Source organism: Castor canadensis, chromosome 7 (assembly GCF_047511655.1).
Source record: "Castor canadensis chromosome 7, mCasCan1.hap1v2, whole genome shotgun sequence".
In the NCBI taxonomy this organism is placed as follows: Eukaryota; Metazoa; Chordata; class Mammalia; order Rodentia; family Castoridae; genus Castor; species Castor canadensis.
In genome coordinates, this window is record NC_133392.1 from 59,817,829 (window position 1) to 59,836,331 (window position 18,503).

Below are 18,503 nucleotides of genomic sequence, written 5' to 3' on the forward strand. Positions count from 1 at the left end.
CGATCTCAGTCTCCCAAGTAGCTGGGATTACAGGTATGAGCCACTAGTACCTGGCTATATTTCTGTCATACTGGAAAAGGCTTACATGTTTTCTTTGGGAAAATTTGTGGAAATTTCATTAGTTTCCTTCATTAGAGCCAGTTTTACTCAAAGGGCTTACACAATATAATGAATCCTGTTTAGACCTAATGCAGAGGTAGATTTTATAGTAAGTAGTACATTGTAGTAATTCATTTGGGCTTGAAAGATTGCCTAAGTTCTTCTATGATGAAAGAATCTTATAGAGGTATAATGAAAGATAACTTTTCAAGTCCAGACATTAAGAATTAACTTCCTATTTTTCTGTTTCTAAATGTTAGTATTTGATGATATATAATGGCTACTTATGGAAATGATTGAAATTACAGCATGTTTAAGTTGTTTTTTTCTCTTCTGTGGTTAACACATAAGAAACCTAATGTCAACAAATTTTTAATGTACACTGTAGTATTAACTGTATGCACATTGTTTCACTCAGTTCAGTTTTTTTGCCCTTTTTTGTCAGTTCAGTTTTGATGTAGAATTTGATAAGTTCTTACTTCCTTGTGAACTCAAAGGTTTGTAGTCTGTTTAGCTGTAGGTCAAAGGTAATTAAATTTGAATTAAAATGTGACTGGCTAAACATGATAATTACAAGCATTTTTATTTTGTTTCAGAGTTTTCTTGGAGGTTTTTTTGGTCCCATTTGTGAGATCGATGTTGTCCTTAATGATGGGGAAACCAGAAAAATGGCAGAAATGAAAACTGAAGATGGTAAAGTAGAAAAACACTATCTCTTCTATGATGGAGAATCTGTTTCAGGAAAGGTAAATCTTTTGTTTGGCAGAATTACCTAATTGTAAGATATAAGAATTAGTTATTAAAATAGTGTGTGTTGTGTCCAAATTTGAATGATTTTATTAGAGATGGAAATTTTTTCCCTGATCATCAGCTAAAGTTACTGATTGATTAGAACATTTAAGGAAAAATTCTTATCCTGGAAGTTTCAGGGGCAGAGTATTTAAATTTCACAAAAATTTTGTTTGTGACTTTGCCTCTGTCCAGCTTTGGAGAGTTTCTCCAGAATGGGGCTGGGATGCCTCAAAATTTGTTTCTCCTTTAATATAAAGTTGAATTCTAGAGATTGGGAGTAATTCTTTGGCATGGCATTCTAAAAGTTTCTTTCTCATTGTTTTTAGCTTACTTCCTGTCCTCCCTTTGTGTCTGTTCTCATTTTTTGGTACTTTGTGGAGGACCTAAGTCCTTTTGGAAAGCGTTTGCATAGTCAGATACATTTAGGATGCCTTCTATAAGATTTTACTTCCTTTTTCCCTTTTCCTTATCCAGTGATATGTAAGATTATTCTATATGATCAATACTTAGTAGCCTGTGATACTAGGGAATGGTAATAATCACAGAAAAAAGTAAGCCAAAAACATTTGAAATATTTTTTTTTTTTTTAGTGGTACTGGTGTTTGAACTCAGGGCTTCAAGCTTGCTAGGTAGGCATTCTACTGCCACTTCCATCCCTTTTTGCTCTGGTTATTTTTGAGATAGGCTCTTGCTTTTTGCTCAGGCCAGCCTGAACAGTGATTCTCCTCTTTATGCTTCTTGCAGTAGCTGAGATGACAGGTACATGCCATTGCACCCAATTACTGGTTGAGATGGGATCTTGTGAAGTTTTTGACCAGGTTGGCCTTAAGCCATAATCTTCTTGATATCTGCCTCCTGAGTAGCTAGGATTATAGGTATGAGCTATTGGAACCTAGTTTAAAATTTTTTTTGGTGGTCCTGGGGTTCAAACTCAGGGCTTTGTGCTTGCTAGGTAGGTGCTCTACCACTTGAGCTCAGCCCTGAAGTAAATTTTTAAAATACAAATATTAACATTTTTCTCTTCTGCTAAAGTAATATATACATGTGGTAGATAGTTTTGGAAATAAAACCTATAATCTCATCATGGGAATAATTCATTAAAATTTAGGTATATCTCCTCTTAATTTCTGCATTAATTATTGTTTATGTATTTGTAGTACAGTCATGTGTCACTTAATGACAAGGATGTACTTTTTCTGTCCACTTATATATGTAATGTATTCTTTTTCTTTTTTTATTGTGCTGGGGGTACAATGTGGCATTTATAAAAGTTCTTACAATATGTCAAATATATCCTACTTGAATTCACCCCCTCCATCAAGGATACACTTTTGACAAATGTGTCTTTGGGCAATTTTGTCATTATGTGAACATCACAGAGTATACTTACACACCTAGGTGGTAGAGTCTTCTATACACCTAGACCACATGGTGTAGCTTATTTCAAAATTTTTTGCCTTTTTAAACTTTGTGTCGAAAACTTAAGGCATAAATACACACATTAGCCTAGGCATATTCAGAGTTAGGATTATCAGTATCACTGTTCTCTACCTCCACAACTTGTCCCTACTGGAAGGTCTTGAGGGGGCAGCAACATGCTTAGAGCTGTCGTCACCTGTGATAACAACGCCTTCTTCTGGAATGCCTCTCCGAAGACCAGACTCAGACTGTTTTAGTAAGTAGGAGTATACTCTAATAACGAAAAAGTACATGACAGTAAATACACAGAACAGCAATGTAGTTTATTATCATTATGTATACTATACACAATTGTTAAATTTTTATTAATTGTTAAGTATCTGTTGGGGTCTTAGTGTCATACTTTTATATGCATGGTAGTGCAGTAGGTTTGTTTATAGCAGCATCACCACAAACATGCACGTAATACTTTGCAGTGTTATGACTGCTATGAAGTCACTAGGGTTTTGGAATTTCTCAGCTTCATTATAATCTTACAGGACCACCATCACATACGCAGTTTGTCATTGACTGAAACATCATTATGTGGTGCATAACTGTATGTTAAACAAATCTTCTGTTGTAGGATATTTAAGTAGTTTGTATTTTTTAGATGTCTAAAAAAATATATGATTACATCTTTGGTAATATGGATATCTATAGGCATGAATTTTTTTTTCCAGATTCTGTAGTATAAGATTTTTTGTTGAGAATAGATACCTGGAAGTGACTTGCTGGGCTAAAAGATAGGAGTATTTGAAGCACATTAATCTGGACCATTTATTTGCATTAAATTACTTGTTTTACCTATATTGTCTTTCACACACAGCATCATGGAATATGGGCACTTTGTAATCTTTTGACAGGCTAAAATCTTATTTTAATTTGCACTGCTTTAGTTACTAGGTACGATGAAGTTACGTTTATTAGCGATTTGGGATTCTTTATATACTGCATTGTCTATTGATGTCCTTTGCTAAATTACTTAGTGGAGTCTTAGTGTCTTAACTGATGAATTTTACTTTTCTTCTTTGGTACTTTTTCTTTAAAAAGTTGGAGATTAAATGAAGAGGCCTAAAGGAGAGTATGGAACATACTAAATGAAAGAAGAGTAAAAGAAATAATGTTTAACGTATAAAAATGATGACTTGCTAATGGAGTTGGAAGGACTGGGTAGGAATACCTATCTAGTCTTTTTCTAGAGAGAGATTGAATCTGTTAATAGCGCTTTTTTTTTTTAATAGAAATGATAAGTAAGTAAATATCTCTCCTGATGAAATGTAAGCTTTTTAAGGTCAGGGGATTAGAGTGAGCTTCTAATATTTTCCACAGACTATATCATAGTGTTGATTACTTGATAGCCTTCACTAAATATTTGATATATTTATTCTTCTTAAGTCTAGTAGAGAACTGTCCCTGTCTAGTTTAAAGTAATTTGTGTTATGTATACCAAATGAATGTTCATGGATGATGCTTTATGGGAAGAGGAAAATAATTGGTGTTCAAATTACATTTTGGAATTGCTAGAAATTATGTGTAGACCTAATCAATAACTGTAGAGTTCATTAAAAAATGATAATCTCTTGCAGGTAAATATTTTCTGTTGCTTAAAAGATGCTGTATCTTGAATCTGTTCAGTGACTTGGGATTTTTTTTTTCCATTTTTAACCTTTTATGTAAAATAAAGATTAGATGAAAACCCACACAAAACAGAATGAATTATTATAAGGCATATCTTTTTTTAATACTCTAAGTCAAGAGGTAGAACTTTGCCAGCAACTCCATATATCCTGTCTCAATCACAACCTTCTCCCCTCAGAAGTTACCACTATGCTGACTTTCACAGTGGTTAATTTCTTGGGTTTGTTATTTAGCTTTGCTCATTTAAAAAAAAACTGGTATGTTTTTTAAATCTGTTAATCTCACGTTCCTTTCTTATGACTTTCTTTTTGTCTGTTGAAGAACCCGGGCCACAGAGTTCTCTGTGATTACATACTTACGGTACAGTTTTTGCCTGCCTAAACATTGGCAGCTGGATCCAGATGCTTGATGAGATTCAAGATTGATTCTTTTGGCAAGAACATAGGTGGTACTATGTTTTTTCATTGGGGGTGTGTAATGTCTCATTTTCTTTCTCTTCTTCTTTTTCACAACTCTTAATGCTCGATAACTAGATTGATTTCATTCATTTGGGGTTGTAGACGGTGATTACTTTTAATTCTATCATTTTGTTTTTACATAGATGAAAAAGATTTATGAAGAAATGCTATTCATTTGTTATGTTGTTACCTAGTGGTACAGTTCATATAGAAAAGACAAGAAGTACTAGATCCTCCCCTCCCCACTTTTTTGCCAGGTTTTAAAAATAATAAATTGGTTCCTTATCCCCCAAAGGTAAACCATTAGTTTTATTTTTCAATAATATGAACTTACGATTTAAACATACTTGATGTTCATAGATAGTACCCAATAGAAGGTCCAGTTGTTTTAGTTTTCATTCCTAGGTTGACACATTACCTCAGACTTAGCAGCCTAAAATAGAATGAGTTTATTATCTTACGGTTTTGTGCGTTAGGAGTCCATATGTGGTTTAGCTGAGTTCTCTGCTTAGAGACTTAGCAGGCTGAAATCTGTCTAAGGTAGCAGTCTCATCTGAAGTTTTTGGTCTTCTTTCAGGCTTACTGGTTTGGGGCAGAAATCATATCTTTGTAGCAGTATGACTGAGGTCCTTGTTTTCTGAGCTATTGGCTCCGGAGCACTTTTTTGCTCCTAGAAGCTGCTCTCAGATCCTTGTTGTGTGGCCCTTCTTACAACATGGCAGTTTGCTTTATTTTTAAGTCCATCTGGAGACCATCTCTCTAGCATTCACCTTCCTTAAAGGGGTTACTTGGTAATATCAGACCCATCTAGATAATCTCTCTTTTGATTAAAAAAATTAGCTGATTGGTAACCTAATCATAGGAGTGATATCCTATAATATTCTGGTCCCACTTACTCTAGAAAGAACAGGATTATACAGGATGTATAGACCAGGTGGTGGTAATATGGAGGACTCTCCCACTTTGATATTGGCTCATGTGTTCTTTTCATAGAAGCCTAGGTTCTTTTTTTTTTTTTTAAAGTTTTGTTGAGACTTACCCATTTAATATGTACTTAAAAATTTAAGTACATTTACAGAATTGTGCAGTCCTCACTCTTGATTCTAGAACATTTTCATAATTACTGAAAGAAAGTCTGTATCATTAGCAGTCACTTTTCTTTCCCTCCTCCCACCCCCAGACCATAGAAAACACCAATATATTTTTGTTTCTATGAACTTACTTGATCTGGACATTTCATATAAATAGAATTATACGACGTGAAGCTTTTTCTGATTGGTTTCTTTCATTTAGTATAATGTTTTTGACAGTCATACACGTTGTAGCATGTATTTTATTCCTTTTTATTGCTCTGTAGTATTCCATTTTAAGACTGTACCACATTTTATATATTAATATACCAGTTGATGGGTGTCTGGGATGTTTCCACTTTTACAAATAATGCTGTTGTGAACATTTGTGTTTATAAGTGTTTGTGTGGGTCTATATTTTCATTTCTTTTGGGACTATACCTAGGAATAGAATTGCTGGATTTTTTTCTTTTTAAAGTGATACTGGGGTTTGAACTCAGGGCTTCATGCTTGATAGGCAGGTGCTCTACCACATGAGCCACTCTGCCAACCCTCAGGTAAACTTAAATTTAACTGTTTAAGAAACTGTCAAAGACCTTGGGAGTTTTTGGTGATTTCCTTGCTAGCTGATATGAAAAGATGTTCTAGAGTCTTACATATATCTTATTTCAGACCTGGAATTGGCCATATATCTCAAGACCCTAGTCTTTGTGCTAGGAATGCTGATTGTTTTTTGGTCATTATTTCTATGCTTTTCAGTGGCTAGATGGTGGTGGTAGGGAACATTTTATTTTAGTTGAATATATGATTGTTTACTTACTTCTATTTATTTTTTGATGTTATTGGGGTTTGAATTCAGGGCCTCATCCTTTTGAAGCAGGTGCTCTACTGCTTGAGCAACACCTCCAGCCTTATAAGTTTATTTTTATTTATGTATATTGTTTAAGATAAAATGTCTTAGGAATATTTTCATTTCTGATTCAATTTCAGAACTACAGGGTTTTTTACTTAACCTCTGTTATGTTACATCTGTCTTCCTTTCTTCTACACAAAGAATGCAATTAGCATATCCACTAATGTACTCACTTGCTTTATCCTGCTTTATATACAGAATAGTCTCAGAATAAAAATACTGATATTACCACTACTAATATGGTTATGAAATTAGCTAATATTTTCCAAATGCTATCTGTATTTTAAGCCCTACTTCATAAATGTACCATAAATAGTTTATCAGAGCATAGTCATTCTATACCATGTGCTATTCCTGTTTTTTTGTTTTGCAGTACTAGGCCTTGAACTCGGGGCTTATATCTTGAGCCACTTCACCAGCTCTTTTTAGTGATGGGTTTTTTTCCAAGATAGGTCTCACGAGCTATTTGCCCAGGCTGGCTTCAAACCTTGATCCTCCTGATCTCTGCCTCCTGAGTAGCTAGGATTAGAGGCGTGAGCCACTGGCATCCAGCTGTGCTATTCCTCTTAACTCTCATTTAATCTTGATTTTGTAAGTAACTGCTCACCACCAGTCATTATGACACTTATTTTCTAGTTACTAGAGTCTAATAGATTTCTCAGGAAATGCTCATGAGAATGATATTCCCTAAGTTTTTGCATGTTGATAATAGCTTGTTCAGTGTCCTTTATAATTGAAAGTTATTTTACATTTTTGAATATTTAAGATTTAGTATTCCATTGTCTTTTGGCATAAAATCTTGTTGGTAAAGCTTAATTTTATTTCCCTTATAACCTGGCATCTCCTTTTTGCCTTGATACTCAAGGGGTTTCCTTCCTTCCTTCCTGTTTTTTTTTTTTTTTTTTTAAATCAAACCCAGGGCTCTACAAATATTGGGCAAGTGTTCCACCAAGCCATAACTTTTCCTTCTTCTTTTTTTTTTAAAGTCCCATGATTTTACTAGACTGTGTCTTAGTGTTATTTATTTATTTATTTTTCTGGGTTGAGATTCTCAGACTCAGTGTGCACTTTCATTAAATAGTTTATTTTTTGTGGGGGGTTTTTAACTCAAAGCCTCACATTGACAAGCAGGTGCTCTTATGCTTGAGCCAGTCTGCCAGCCTTTTTTTTTTTTTTTTTTCTTTGAGATAGGGTCTTGTGAACTCTTTGCCCGGGGCTGACTTTGAACCATGATCCTCCTGATCTCTGCTTTCTGAGTAGCTAGTATTACAGGTGTGAGCCACCTGTGCTCGGCTATACTCGTAAGATATTAAAGACTACAAAGAGCTTTTGTGGTTTATATTATTGATACTTACTGCATTGAAGATTAAAATTGAAATTTAAAAAACTACAAAGGACTGGGGGCATACATAGTTCAAGTGGTAGAGTAAGCATTGAGGCCCTAGGTTCAGTCCCCAGTACTGCTGAAATATAAATTAAAAACTGCATCAAAGCTGGGTGGAGTAGTATACACCTGTAGCCCCAGCACTCTGGAGGCTGAGGCAGGAGGTTGTGAGTTCAAGGCCATTCTGGATTATAGAGCAAGGCCCTGTGATTCTCCTGATCTCTGCCATCCAAGTAGATAGGGTTACAGGTGTGTCTCCAGCTCTGGCATTACAGTACCATGCTCAGTTCTTTTCTCTCTCTCTCTCTCTCTCTCTCTCTCTCTCTCTTCCTCCACCCCCTTTTCCTTTTTTTTTTCTCTCAGGATCTTTTCATCATTACTTAGTATGCTATTTACTGCTTTGGTTCGCATCAAATGACAAAATTTTCTTCTAAGTCTAATTCAACTAGACTGTATCCTAAGTTTTTAAGCTTTGTTTCATTTTTTTGATTTTTGAGACAGGGTCTCGGCCTCAAATTTACAGTACTCCTTTTCAAACTGATTAAGTATTGCTGTGAGAATTATCCATTCTGTAAATATGTATTAGCTATTGTAACAGGAGGCAGAAATGAGAGAACGTCTTACCAGATTTCTTTAAGGTAAAGAGATAGTAATTAAAAATAGTTGGTAATTGTTTCAAAGTGACATTTTATGTAAAAATCAATTTTTCCTGTTCCCTACTTCCATTTGTAGATGACTTTTTATTATTTGTCTTGAGAAAGGGACTAGATTGCTCTGTGGTCAGTAAAATACTTTGAAGTAATGATACGAATGCCAGGCAGTCAGTGTATACTGACAGATATACACTGAACTGTGTATCTGTTCCCTGTGAACAAAGGGGTATGTTTAGTCTCAGATCATGGGAGTTTATATTTACCTGTTTAAGCAAGGAATATTTTTCTAATTTCGTTAATCAACATGGATAATGGACCGTGTACTTCTGGTGGCACCTGCAAACATGATCTTAGATACTCAGAATATATAGCAACAAGTGTACTGACATTTGGCATCTCTTAATTAACACTATAAATGGCGTATAGTACATTGACTATACACAATATAGAATTTCATTTCTTAAATAAATCTCAAAGACGGGAGCATTTGAGACATCCATAGAATATCATATGCTGAAGTATGAGATTTGAGATTGGTTTATTGGAGTAGGGCAGATGTTTTACGTACAGATAGGATTTCCCTACATTCAGTTTTCATGACCTTTTAAGCATGTGTAGTGTTTCCACATAAGTTACTTATTAATAACTTATAAGGAAGAAATAGTATCTTTAAATTGGAGAAATCAGGTAGATGACCGTAACCATGTGATGAGAGATAACATCCCCACTATTGTAGGCTCTAGCATCATGTGCTTCCTAATACGACACATTGGGAAGAGTACAACTTCACTTCTGTAGTATTCTTGCAAAGAATACATAAGCTATATCTAATTGGGGTAAAACATCAGACAAACCCAAATTAAGTGACACTTTACAAAGTAATCAACTTATTAAAAAAAAAATCAATGTCAAGAAAGACAATGATTAGGCTGGGTGTGGTGGTACACACCTGTGATCTCAGCACTGAGGAATATGAGGCAGGAAGATCACAAGTTCAAGGGCAGTCTGAGCTACATATAGAGAATCTTGTCTCAAAAAAGAAAAGAACAAAATAAAAAGCAGAGACTGAGGAATGTTACAGATTAAAGAGTACTGTAGAGATACCACAACTACATGTGATGTGTGCCTAGCTTGGATCCTAGACAAGTGGGAAAAAGTCCATAAGGTACATTATTGGGACAACTGACAGAATTTGAATATAGATTATGGAATTTTAACTTTCTTGATTGTGATAATTTTAATGTGACTACATAAGACAATGCCCATTTTCTTAGACTGTACATGAAAGTTTTAGGGGTAATGGAGCACGATGTTTCCAGCTTATTCTTGGTTATGAAAAGTGATCTGTGCATGTGTATGTAAGGAGAAGATAATACAATTATTTGGTCCAGTTCACCATTATGGTTTCAGTTACTTTTTTATGCTCCCTTGCATAACAGCTTTTAAACAAAGATGTTTAATTATGCCTTCTAATTCTGGAAACCTTCACATTGCAGAGTCGATTGCATTAGGCATTAAAAGCAACTGTATTTTAACATCAGTGGGAGATCAAAAAATTTTCATAGTTCAGGCAGTTCAGTTAAAAAAACTGGGTAGATAGGCATTTTTATTTTAATGTGGTTTCATAATGTTCTTTTAAGAACATAAATTAAAAAAATCAGACATAGCATGTTAAGCCATTCTCAAAGTAATGCCAAATAGATTTTGTGTGTGTGTGTGTGTGTGTGTGTGTGTGTGTGTGTGTGTGTGTGTGAGTGAGACGGGGGTTTGAACTCAGGCTTTGGACTTGCAAAGCAGGTGCTTTGTTGCTTTTGAGCCATGCCTTCAGTCCATTTTGTCCTGGTTATTTTGGAGATGGGTCTTGAAAACTATTTGCCTCGTCTGGCCTCAAGCCATGATCCTCCCTCTCTCAGCCTCCCAAGTTGCTAAGATTACATGTGTGAGCCATTGGCAACCAGCTTTTTCTGTCTTTACAAAGATTAGAGACTTGGACTGAGAAATGTCTGTACTTGCTCATATTCTAAACCCAATGCATGTGGCAACTAGAAGTCGAGTGTGGCACGGAAGAAACAGGTCTGCATCAAGTCTCACACCTTATTTTCTTGACACAGAAACCTTTAAGAATTCCAAATTTGATTGAAGAATTTGACAGATGATGAATGCAAACATTGAATCTGCTGGCGTTTGATGTGCGAGCTGAAGATGATCACAGTTTCCTTGAACGTGACTTAAGGAATACGGATACTTAACATTCTACCTTAAAAACGAGAATAGATTTTATCTGATAAGGACAGGAGCTGGCAGAGTGGCTGAAGTGGTAGAGTGCAAACCTAGCAAGGGTGAGGGCCTGAGTTCAAACTCCAGTACCACCAAAAAAAAAAAAAAAAAGAGAGAAAGAGATAAGGACAGGAGGAAGATCCAGTTTTCATTTGGTTCATTAAATTTATAAGGCCAGGAAACAGTTAATATAAAAGCTTCCTGATTGTATTTCTGTGTATATGAGAAGGAACTATCAGGTATTACTGTAAATCCACAATGTATTGTTTCAACAGCACTAATTTAATGTGAGATACTTTAAAGTTTCACATTGTTAAGCTATCACTACTCTCTTGTAAGGAACTCTTTCAGTCCTCTGTGGCTTTGGATTTGACATGAATTTGACCTTTTTTTTTTTTCTTTGTAGTACTGGTGTTTGGACTGTATTTGACTGTAGTAATTGACATATGCCAGGAAAATGATGGATTAGACTCCACCCCCAAATCCAATCATCATGAGTAATCTTATCCTTACAAAATCAGATGGTAGGCATTTCTTATCAACTGCATCATTCAACAAGAACACCAGATTCATTTAGCTAAAGTGATTCCAACAAGTAGAATTATTGGCCTCAACTAATTTGAAATTGCTACTTTTTATATCTGTATGTGTGGGTACTTTTCACAATTTAAAATATGGTCTATTTTGAAGTCAAAATTACAAATCTTGAAATTAGAAAGGTAAATATGTTAAGGAGCCAAAACTGTAAATCAAGCATTGGGAAGTAAAGCCTAGAACCTAACCTGTATTAAATCCACAAAAATGAATACTCCTATAAATACTAAAACACTGGATACCAAAATAGCCACATTTGAATACTTTCTGTTTTCATTAATATTTTTAGATAGTTAGAACCTGGTCCTAAGCCTAAAAGTGGGCTTGATTATGTAATAGATCTTTTACAACTGTCTTGATACGAAGAAACCTTTAAAAAAAAATAAACACTTCTTGGCTGGCAGAGTGGCTCAGGTAGTACAGCGCCTGCCTAGCAAGTGTGAGGCCCTGAGTTCAAACCCCAGTACTGCCAAAAAAATAGACTTCTGAAAAAATCTTTTGCTTACATGGTCACACATTGATGCTTACATGTTCCAGTATCTAAATCTAATATGACCATAGTAGTTTTGATAAACCAGAGTCATTTTTTTTCCATCTTTAGAAATACACACAGGAGTAGCCAGATCACACAGATCTGAAGTTGCTGTGTGTTTGAATAACTTCCTTTTGCTTCATACCTGAAAGCTGTACATCTATTGGATTGTATGTTATATTTGTGAGTTTATGCTATGATTCATACTAACTTCTCATGTTTTGGGGTTGATTTGCATTGAACACAAACTGGAAATAAAAGGAAGAAATAGCTAAAAGAAAAAATCTACAAAGAAGAAAACAAAATTACCTATAATCATTAATTCCAGAAGCAACTGCTAATAAGAATATTTTCTTTTTGTAGTTTCGGATTATCTAATTGGCTTTATACTTGTCTACAATTTGATCATGCTTCCTTCATATAACATATCATGCACATCTTCCCACATCATTAAAAGCTGTTATTTTTAAACTTTTAATATTCCATCATATGATATACCACAATTTACTTCTTCTGAAGCAAGTAACTAACATTGGTTTCAAGATTCAGGTGCAGAAGAATGAATATTTTATAGGCAAAAGTAATTGGACCTCTGTTGTTCTTGGTCCCTGATTTCAATCACCTTTTGAGAAGCATTGAAGAAAAGCTTTTCAGAGTCATTACCAGTATTTGCTATAGAAAAGGAACCTGCTGGCTAAAGATGTAGCTCAGTGGAATAGCCTGTGCTTTGCACGTGCAAAGCCCTGGGTTTGATCCCCAACCTAAGAAAAGAAACTTGGAGGCTTTATTTATTTATTTTTTTTTGGAAGAGAAAGGATTTGTTGTTAGCTAATCCGTAAACATTTGGAGTTTTACGTACTATGCAGATACTTTTCAAATTAAAATTTATGTTTAAGGTTCCCACTTGGCAGGTATGTGAAAGGTTTGAAATTATGTATTTATTTTAAGAGTATGCAAAATAAATTATATCCAAAATTTAAATGTTAAGATGTGTGTGTGTGTGTGTGTTTGTGTGTTTTCTGCTGTAGTGCAGTTTGAACTCAGAACCTGTACCTTGAGCCACTCCAGCAGCCCTTTGTTGTGATGGGGCTTTTTGAGATATTCCACTGATGATCTCTGCCTCCTGAGTAGCTAGGGTTAAGGTGTGAGCCACCAGGGCCTGGCTAGGTCAGTTCGTGAAATTAGTGACTACTTCACATTAAAATGATATTATTAGTTGTAGAATTGTTTCATTATTTGACCATAAAACATATGTGAATAGCTGAAGGTTTTCGTTTGAGTATTCTTGTATTTTTCCAGCTATGAGGGACTCCTTCCTAATAAAGCTGATGTTTTAATCATATGTGTAATAGGTTCATTAATGATTTTGTATGAATAAATTATACCTTCTCTGGTGCTATAAGGACATCCTAGGTATGTGGTGGTGTCTTATATTTCAGAAATGAATACCTGAAATACTTGTGTATTATATTCATCTGGAAGGAATCTAGCAGGCCCACTCAAAGGACTGTTAACATCTCTTATAATTTCATGTTTTGGCAGGTAAACCTAGCCTTTAAACAACCTGGAAAGAGGCTAGAGCACCAAGGAATTAGAATTGAATTTGTAGGTCAAATTGGTGAGTTTTAAAATAGTATTTTTTTCCTTTGATAACTGAGTTTGATGAGTGTTGGATTTGGCAGTTGAATAATTGAATTAAAACTTAACTTTATGGAAGAAAGGGATTGATTTTGCATAATAAAAGAGGGGATTTAATAATATGTTAAATCATGTTTCTTTTAATTGTATTAAATATTTGACTCATTCTGCCCTAATTGGATTTCATTACTGAAAATGAAAGAGTTACGTAAACTACCAGTCTTGAAAAATAAAGTAAATTAATTGACTCTGAAATTTCCATCTGCCTACATTTTTCATCAGTCTTAACAATTACCAGCCTCACCTTCATCTTTCAGTTTCTAATTACTCATGCCATTTGTCTTCCTGACCTAGTGTGTTCCTGTAGCTAGACTCACCTGTCAATAGAAAATTCCATGTAAAAAGGAAAGAAGCAATTTCTTCTTGACTTAGATCAAATTGTGTACATTTTCATACATATATTTCAGAGACATTTGTGACTTAGTAGGGAGTTAAACTATATAAATCTTTTGGTACCTCAGATTAAGAAAAGAGAAAAGAAAGTATGTCTTCATAGCTAGGTTTAAAATCTAGCTAAGTTTTACCATACATTTTGAAAGTATCAAAATTATAACAGGTGGATATTTGTTTACATATCTGTTTTAGGTGAGCTTTTACTTGAGGGGCAAGTTATAGTAATTAGCTATAGTTTTATTCTTTAGTGCATTGTTTTATCAAGGTAATGTATCTGTCTAATAAAACACAAAGCAGGATTGTTTTAAAGAGAATTATCAATTTATTGGTGGTAATGTGTCAAACAGCTTCAGATTGGGAGAGGCCATATTACATGAAAAGAATGAACTCGTTTCTAGTACAAATTTTCATTGTGCTAGCTTCTTAAGTTTATTTATGCCTAAGTGGAACATAATAATGATAATAAAATTCAAATCATAGCTCTGGTTTATTAGAGACAAATCCACCTAGTTCTTTTGGTAAAATTTTTTGTTTTAAGATAGAAGTTTGGGTTTTATTGAAATAGATATAAAATTTAACTGGTCTTTTTGCTTTTTTAAATTTCTTAGAACTTTTCAATGACAAAAGTAATACTCACGAATTTGTAAACCTAGTGAAAGAACTAGCTTTACCTGGAGAACTGACTCAGAGCAGAAGTTATGATTTTGAATTTATGCAAGTTGAAAAGCCATATGAATCTTACATCGGTGCCAATGTCCGCTTGAGGTATGAATGAATGTATATTAGAAATTGTAAGCAGACTCAACACCAGTAATGGCTACTGTTGATGTCTTATTTGAACTTGTAATTCTGTACTGGAAGACTTAAGATTTAAAACATTCTGTCACATATTTTGTCTGGCTAATGTTGATCTGAAGTAATAAGGGCTTTCTAACATGATACATTCAGAGCACCCCATCACAGAAAGTTTTAGTTATACACTTCTGTTGTATGGCTAATATGTTAGGTACTCATTTGTCACGTAAACTGATTTACTCTCCAAATCCATTGGCTTCCTAACAAATCTCATTCAGTGTAAGGTTAAGAAGTGATCTTCACCTATAGAAGCGAACAAAGGAGCAAGGAGCAAATGGCAGGACTGAAGTGGCAGAGCTCCTTCACCAAGTCTTTATGCAGGAAGCCATGCATATCTCAGAGACTAGAGTAATGAAGATACTAATCTGAATCATCAGGTCCAGGATCCTGCTTTCGCCGTTTAATTTGTCATCATCCATCCGGTACTGGATTTGACAACCCATATGCTAAACATTATTGCCTTGACTAGATAGGGACGTATTTAAAAAACAAAACAACAACAGCATCAAAACCTATGTTATGACTGGGGACGTGGCTCGAGTGAAAAAGTACCTGCCCTATTAAGTGCAAGACCCTGAGTTCAGACCCTCATATTGCCAAAAACAAAAGAGTGATATGGACAAGTTTTCCCTAGTAGGCTTGATGATAGCCCTACAAACTCATCTGAAAAATACTCTTAAAATTGAGCTTTGTGCTTTTTGTTTTTTAATTTGGGGGACTTTTTAAAAAAAAAAAAAAAAGGCTAGGGGTATAGTCTAGGGGTGTAGCACATGCTTACTCTCTGCATGAGGCCTTGGGTTCATTTAATTCCCAGCATCAAAACCCCAAAGAACTAGAACTCCTTCATGAGGTAAATGAACTAACGTAATCCCAAAGTTGAATGCTGACTTTATGTTTGCTTATTTACCTCATCTTCATTAATTTTGTAGGTATTTTCTTAAGGTGACAATAGTGCGAAGACTTACAGACATGGTGAAAGAGTATGATCTTATTGTTCATCAACTTGCCACCTATCCTGATGTTAATAACTCTATTAAGATGGAAGTGGGCATTGAAGATTGTCTACATATAGAGTTTGAATATAACAAATCAAAGTGAGTACCTTTCACAGATAAATGTTGGGGGACAATTTAAAATTAAGCTTTCCAGGTCTTGTAGATTGATTAAAATAAGGATAGAGTTGACATTAATCTGATGTTAACAAGACCAATAAAATCTCTGAGTTGAAGCTTCAGGAGTTTGGCTTCCAACTCAGACCAAAATTTTTTCATATTCTATTCCTGATGAGTCTCTGAACACTTCATGTAGAGGGTCTCACCATCTCAGAAGGCAGCCAGTCCCATTATGTTTGTAAAATTATTACTGGCTTGACATCATTTTATCTCTTTCAAACTAATCAAAAATCCTTTTTGTTTTTTACTACCTGAGCAATACATTTTAGTTACTGACATTTTGGAGGACGTTAAAAAAAGATGAAAGGAAATGAAAATATCACATTTTTACCTTTACCATTTAGCCACTATTAATATGCTCTCTATATCTTTTCAGGGGAAAGTGGGAAAATATAAATGTTCCTATTTGTGTTTTTACAGAGTGGGCTTATATTTTATTTTCTTAATGCCTTTTAAAACCTCTATTATGTGAGATTCCAAACATATACCAAAGTACACTAATTACCAGGGTATTGAACAGTAAAATCTTCATGTACTCATTACCAAGTTTCAACAGTGGTGTTTTGTTTTGTTTTATGAGACAGGGCTTTGCTGTGTATCTCAGTCTGGCTTCAAACTCCTGATCCTTCTGCCTCAGCCTTACAGTGCTGGGATTATAGGCATGTACCACCAGATGCGTGCTCCATCAGTTGTCAGCACATGGTCACATTTGTTTTATCTGTATTCATCTCCCACACTTCCCATATAGGTCGATAGTGAACCAAATTCCAGACATATAATTTAGTTCGTAAGATTATGTATCATACATAATAGAACCATAATAACTCCTTAATATCTTCATCTATCTAGCCAGTATTCACATATCACTAATCATCTTATATCTTTTTTTCACATGGTTCAGATCAGTATCCAAACAAAGAGATTTTCCAATATATCACATTTGTTTTTTTGACTCAAATCTATGTTAATTTTATAGGTGATCTCCCATTTTTTAAAATTAATTTGTTGAAGAAACAATTGGCATCGTTTTATCCCTCACATTCTTCTGTTATGTGATTTTTTTTTTTTGTAAGTTGTCACTCCCAAGTTTATATCATTGGAAGTTTGATACACATGCCTTTCAGAAGCTTAAATTTTATTGTTGATAAAACTGCCACACAGTTTAGGACCTAAAAACTTGTTACTGAAGCCTCCTTTCAGATTTATGTAATTGAATCTCAATAACATCCTAAGAATTTATTAATACAATCTTGGAAGGAGGTTAAAAAGTCCTCTAGGGGGCTGGAGGCATGGCTCAAGTGGTAGAGTGCCTACCTAGCAAGCACAAGGTCCTGAGTTCAAACCCCAGCACCATCAAAAAAAAAAAAAAAAAAGTCCTCTGGGTATTGTAGGGGATTCCCACATTTGTTGCCACATGATTTTAAAGTGCTTTTGAATGGTCTTTGGCTATTAGATATTATACCAATTCAAACTGTGGAGGTATGGCCCCTGTTAATCTCTGTGGCCAGATGATAAATGTTAGTTGCTCTGTTCTAGCACTTAAATACTAATGACACTAAACTTTTGGGTAGAGCATTTAATGTTTGAAATAAATATTTACAGCATAAAAATTTTAAATTTTCATTCCAGTTATGTGCTTAGCCTTCCTGAAACTTAAGTCCTAAGTAGGACTAATTAATTAGGTTACTGATTTCCTCCAAGATATATTGATAGGCAAGTAAAAGTTTGATTCCATATTTGAATAATGAGTAGTCAAATAGTATTTTAAGGGCTGGGATGTAGCTCGGTGGTACAGCGCTTGCCTAGCATGCGTCAGGCCCTGGGTTCGATCCCAGCACCAAAAAAGAAAAGACCCAAAAAAAAAAAACCTCTCCCCAAATGTATTTAAAAATATCTATTATCCTAAAGATACCTATTAAAGCCTTTCATGACCTATTCCTCCTTTGTGATTGTGTTGAAACTGTTGTTTAGTAAGTAGGATATATTCTTTCCCAATAGGTATCATTTAAAGGATGTGATTGTTGGAAAAATTTACTTTTTATTAGTAAGAATAAAAATACAACACATGGAGTTACAACTGATCAAAAAAGAGATCACAGGAATTGGTAAGTTGAAGAGTGTTTGAATTAAAATACTTTCAGTTGACATTTTAGAAATCTTAAAATATTTGATAGCTACACACTAACTTTGATACTTAATATTGCTGGTTTTAAGTAACTAAGTAATTTTTTTTTTTATGATACTGGGATTTGAACTGAGGACTTTATGCTTGCTAGGCAGGCACTTCACCACTTGAGCCACTCTGCCAGCTCTTTGTGTTGAGAGAGGGAGAGAGAATTTGTAATTGCTAGTCATAATTATAAACATCTATAAATATATATATATATATATTTCCATTCGGTTATGAGCCCAGCAAGTGCTCTGCCACAGAGCTATACCCCCAGCCCTTGCTATAGTTTTTTTTTTTAACTTAAGGGTACTATTGACTTTACTTTTTAAATGTGTGAATCCAAA

At 34.6% G+C, this 18,503-nt stretch overlaps 1 protein-coding gene across 1 annotated transcript in view; it reads left to right on the forward strand.

The window, feature by feature from the left end:
* The window catches only part of Vps26a (VPS26 retromer complex component A), a 30,080-nt gene that overhangs the window by 6,518 nt on the left and 5,059 nt on the right, over nt 1-18,503 (forward strand). Inside the window, exons 2-6 of the mRNA XM_074079036.1 lie at nt 696-845; nt 13,414-13,489; nt 14,571-14,727; nt 15,747-15,911; nt 17,988-18,094. Of these exons, the coding sequence (XP_073935137.1) occupies nt 696-845; nt 13,414-13,489; nt 14,571-14,727; nt 15,747-15,911; nt 17,988-18,094 (655 nt within the window). The remainder of the gene's footprint in view (nt 1-695; nt 846-13,413; nt 13,490-14,570; nt 14,728-15,746; nt 15,912-17,987; nt 18,095-18,503) is intronic.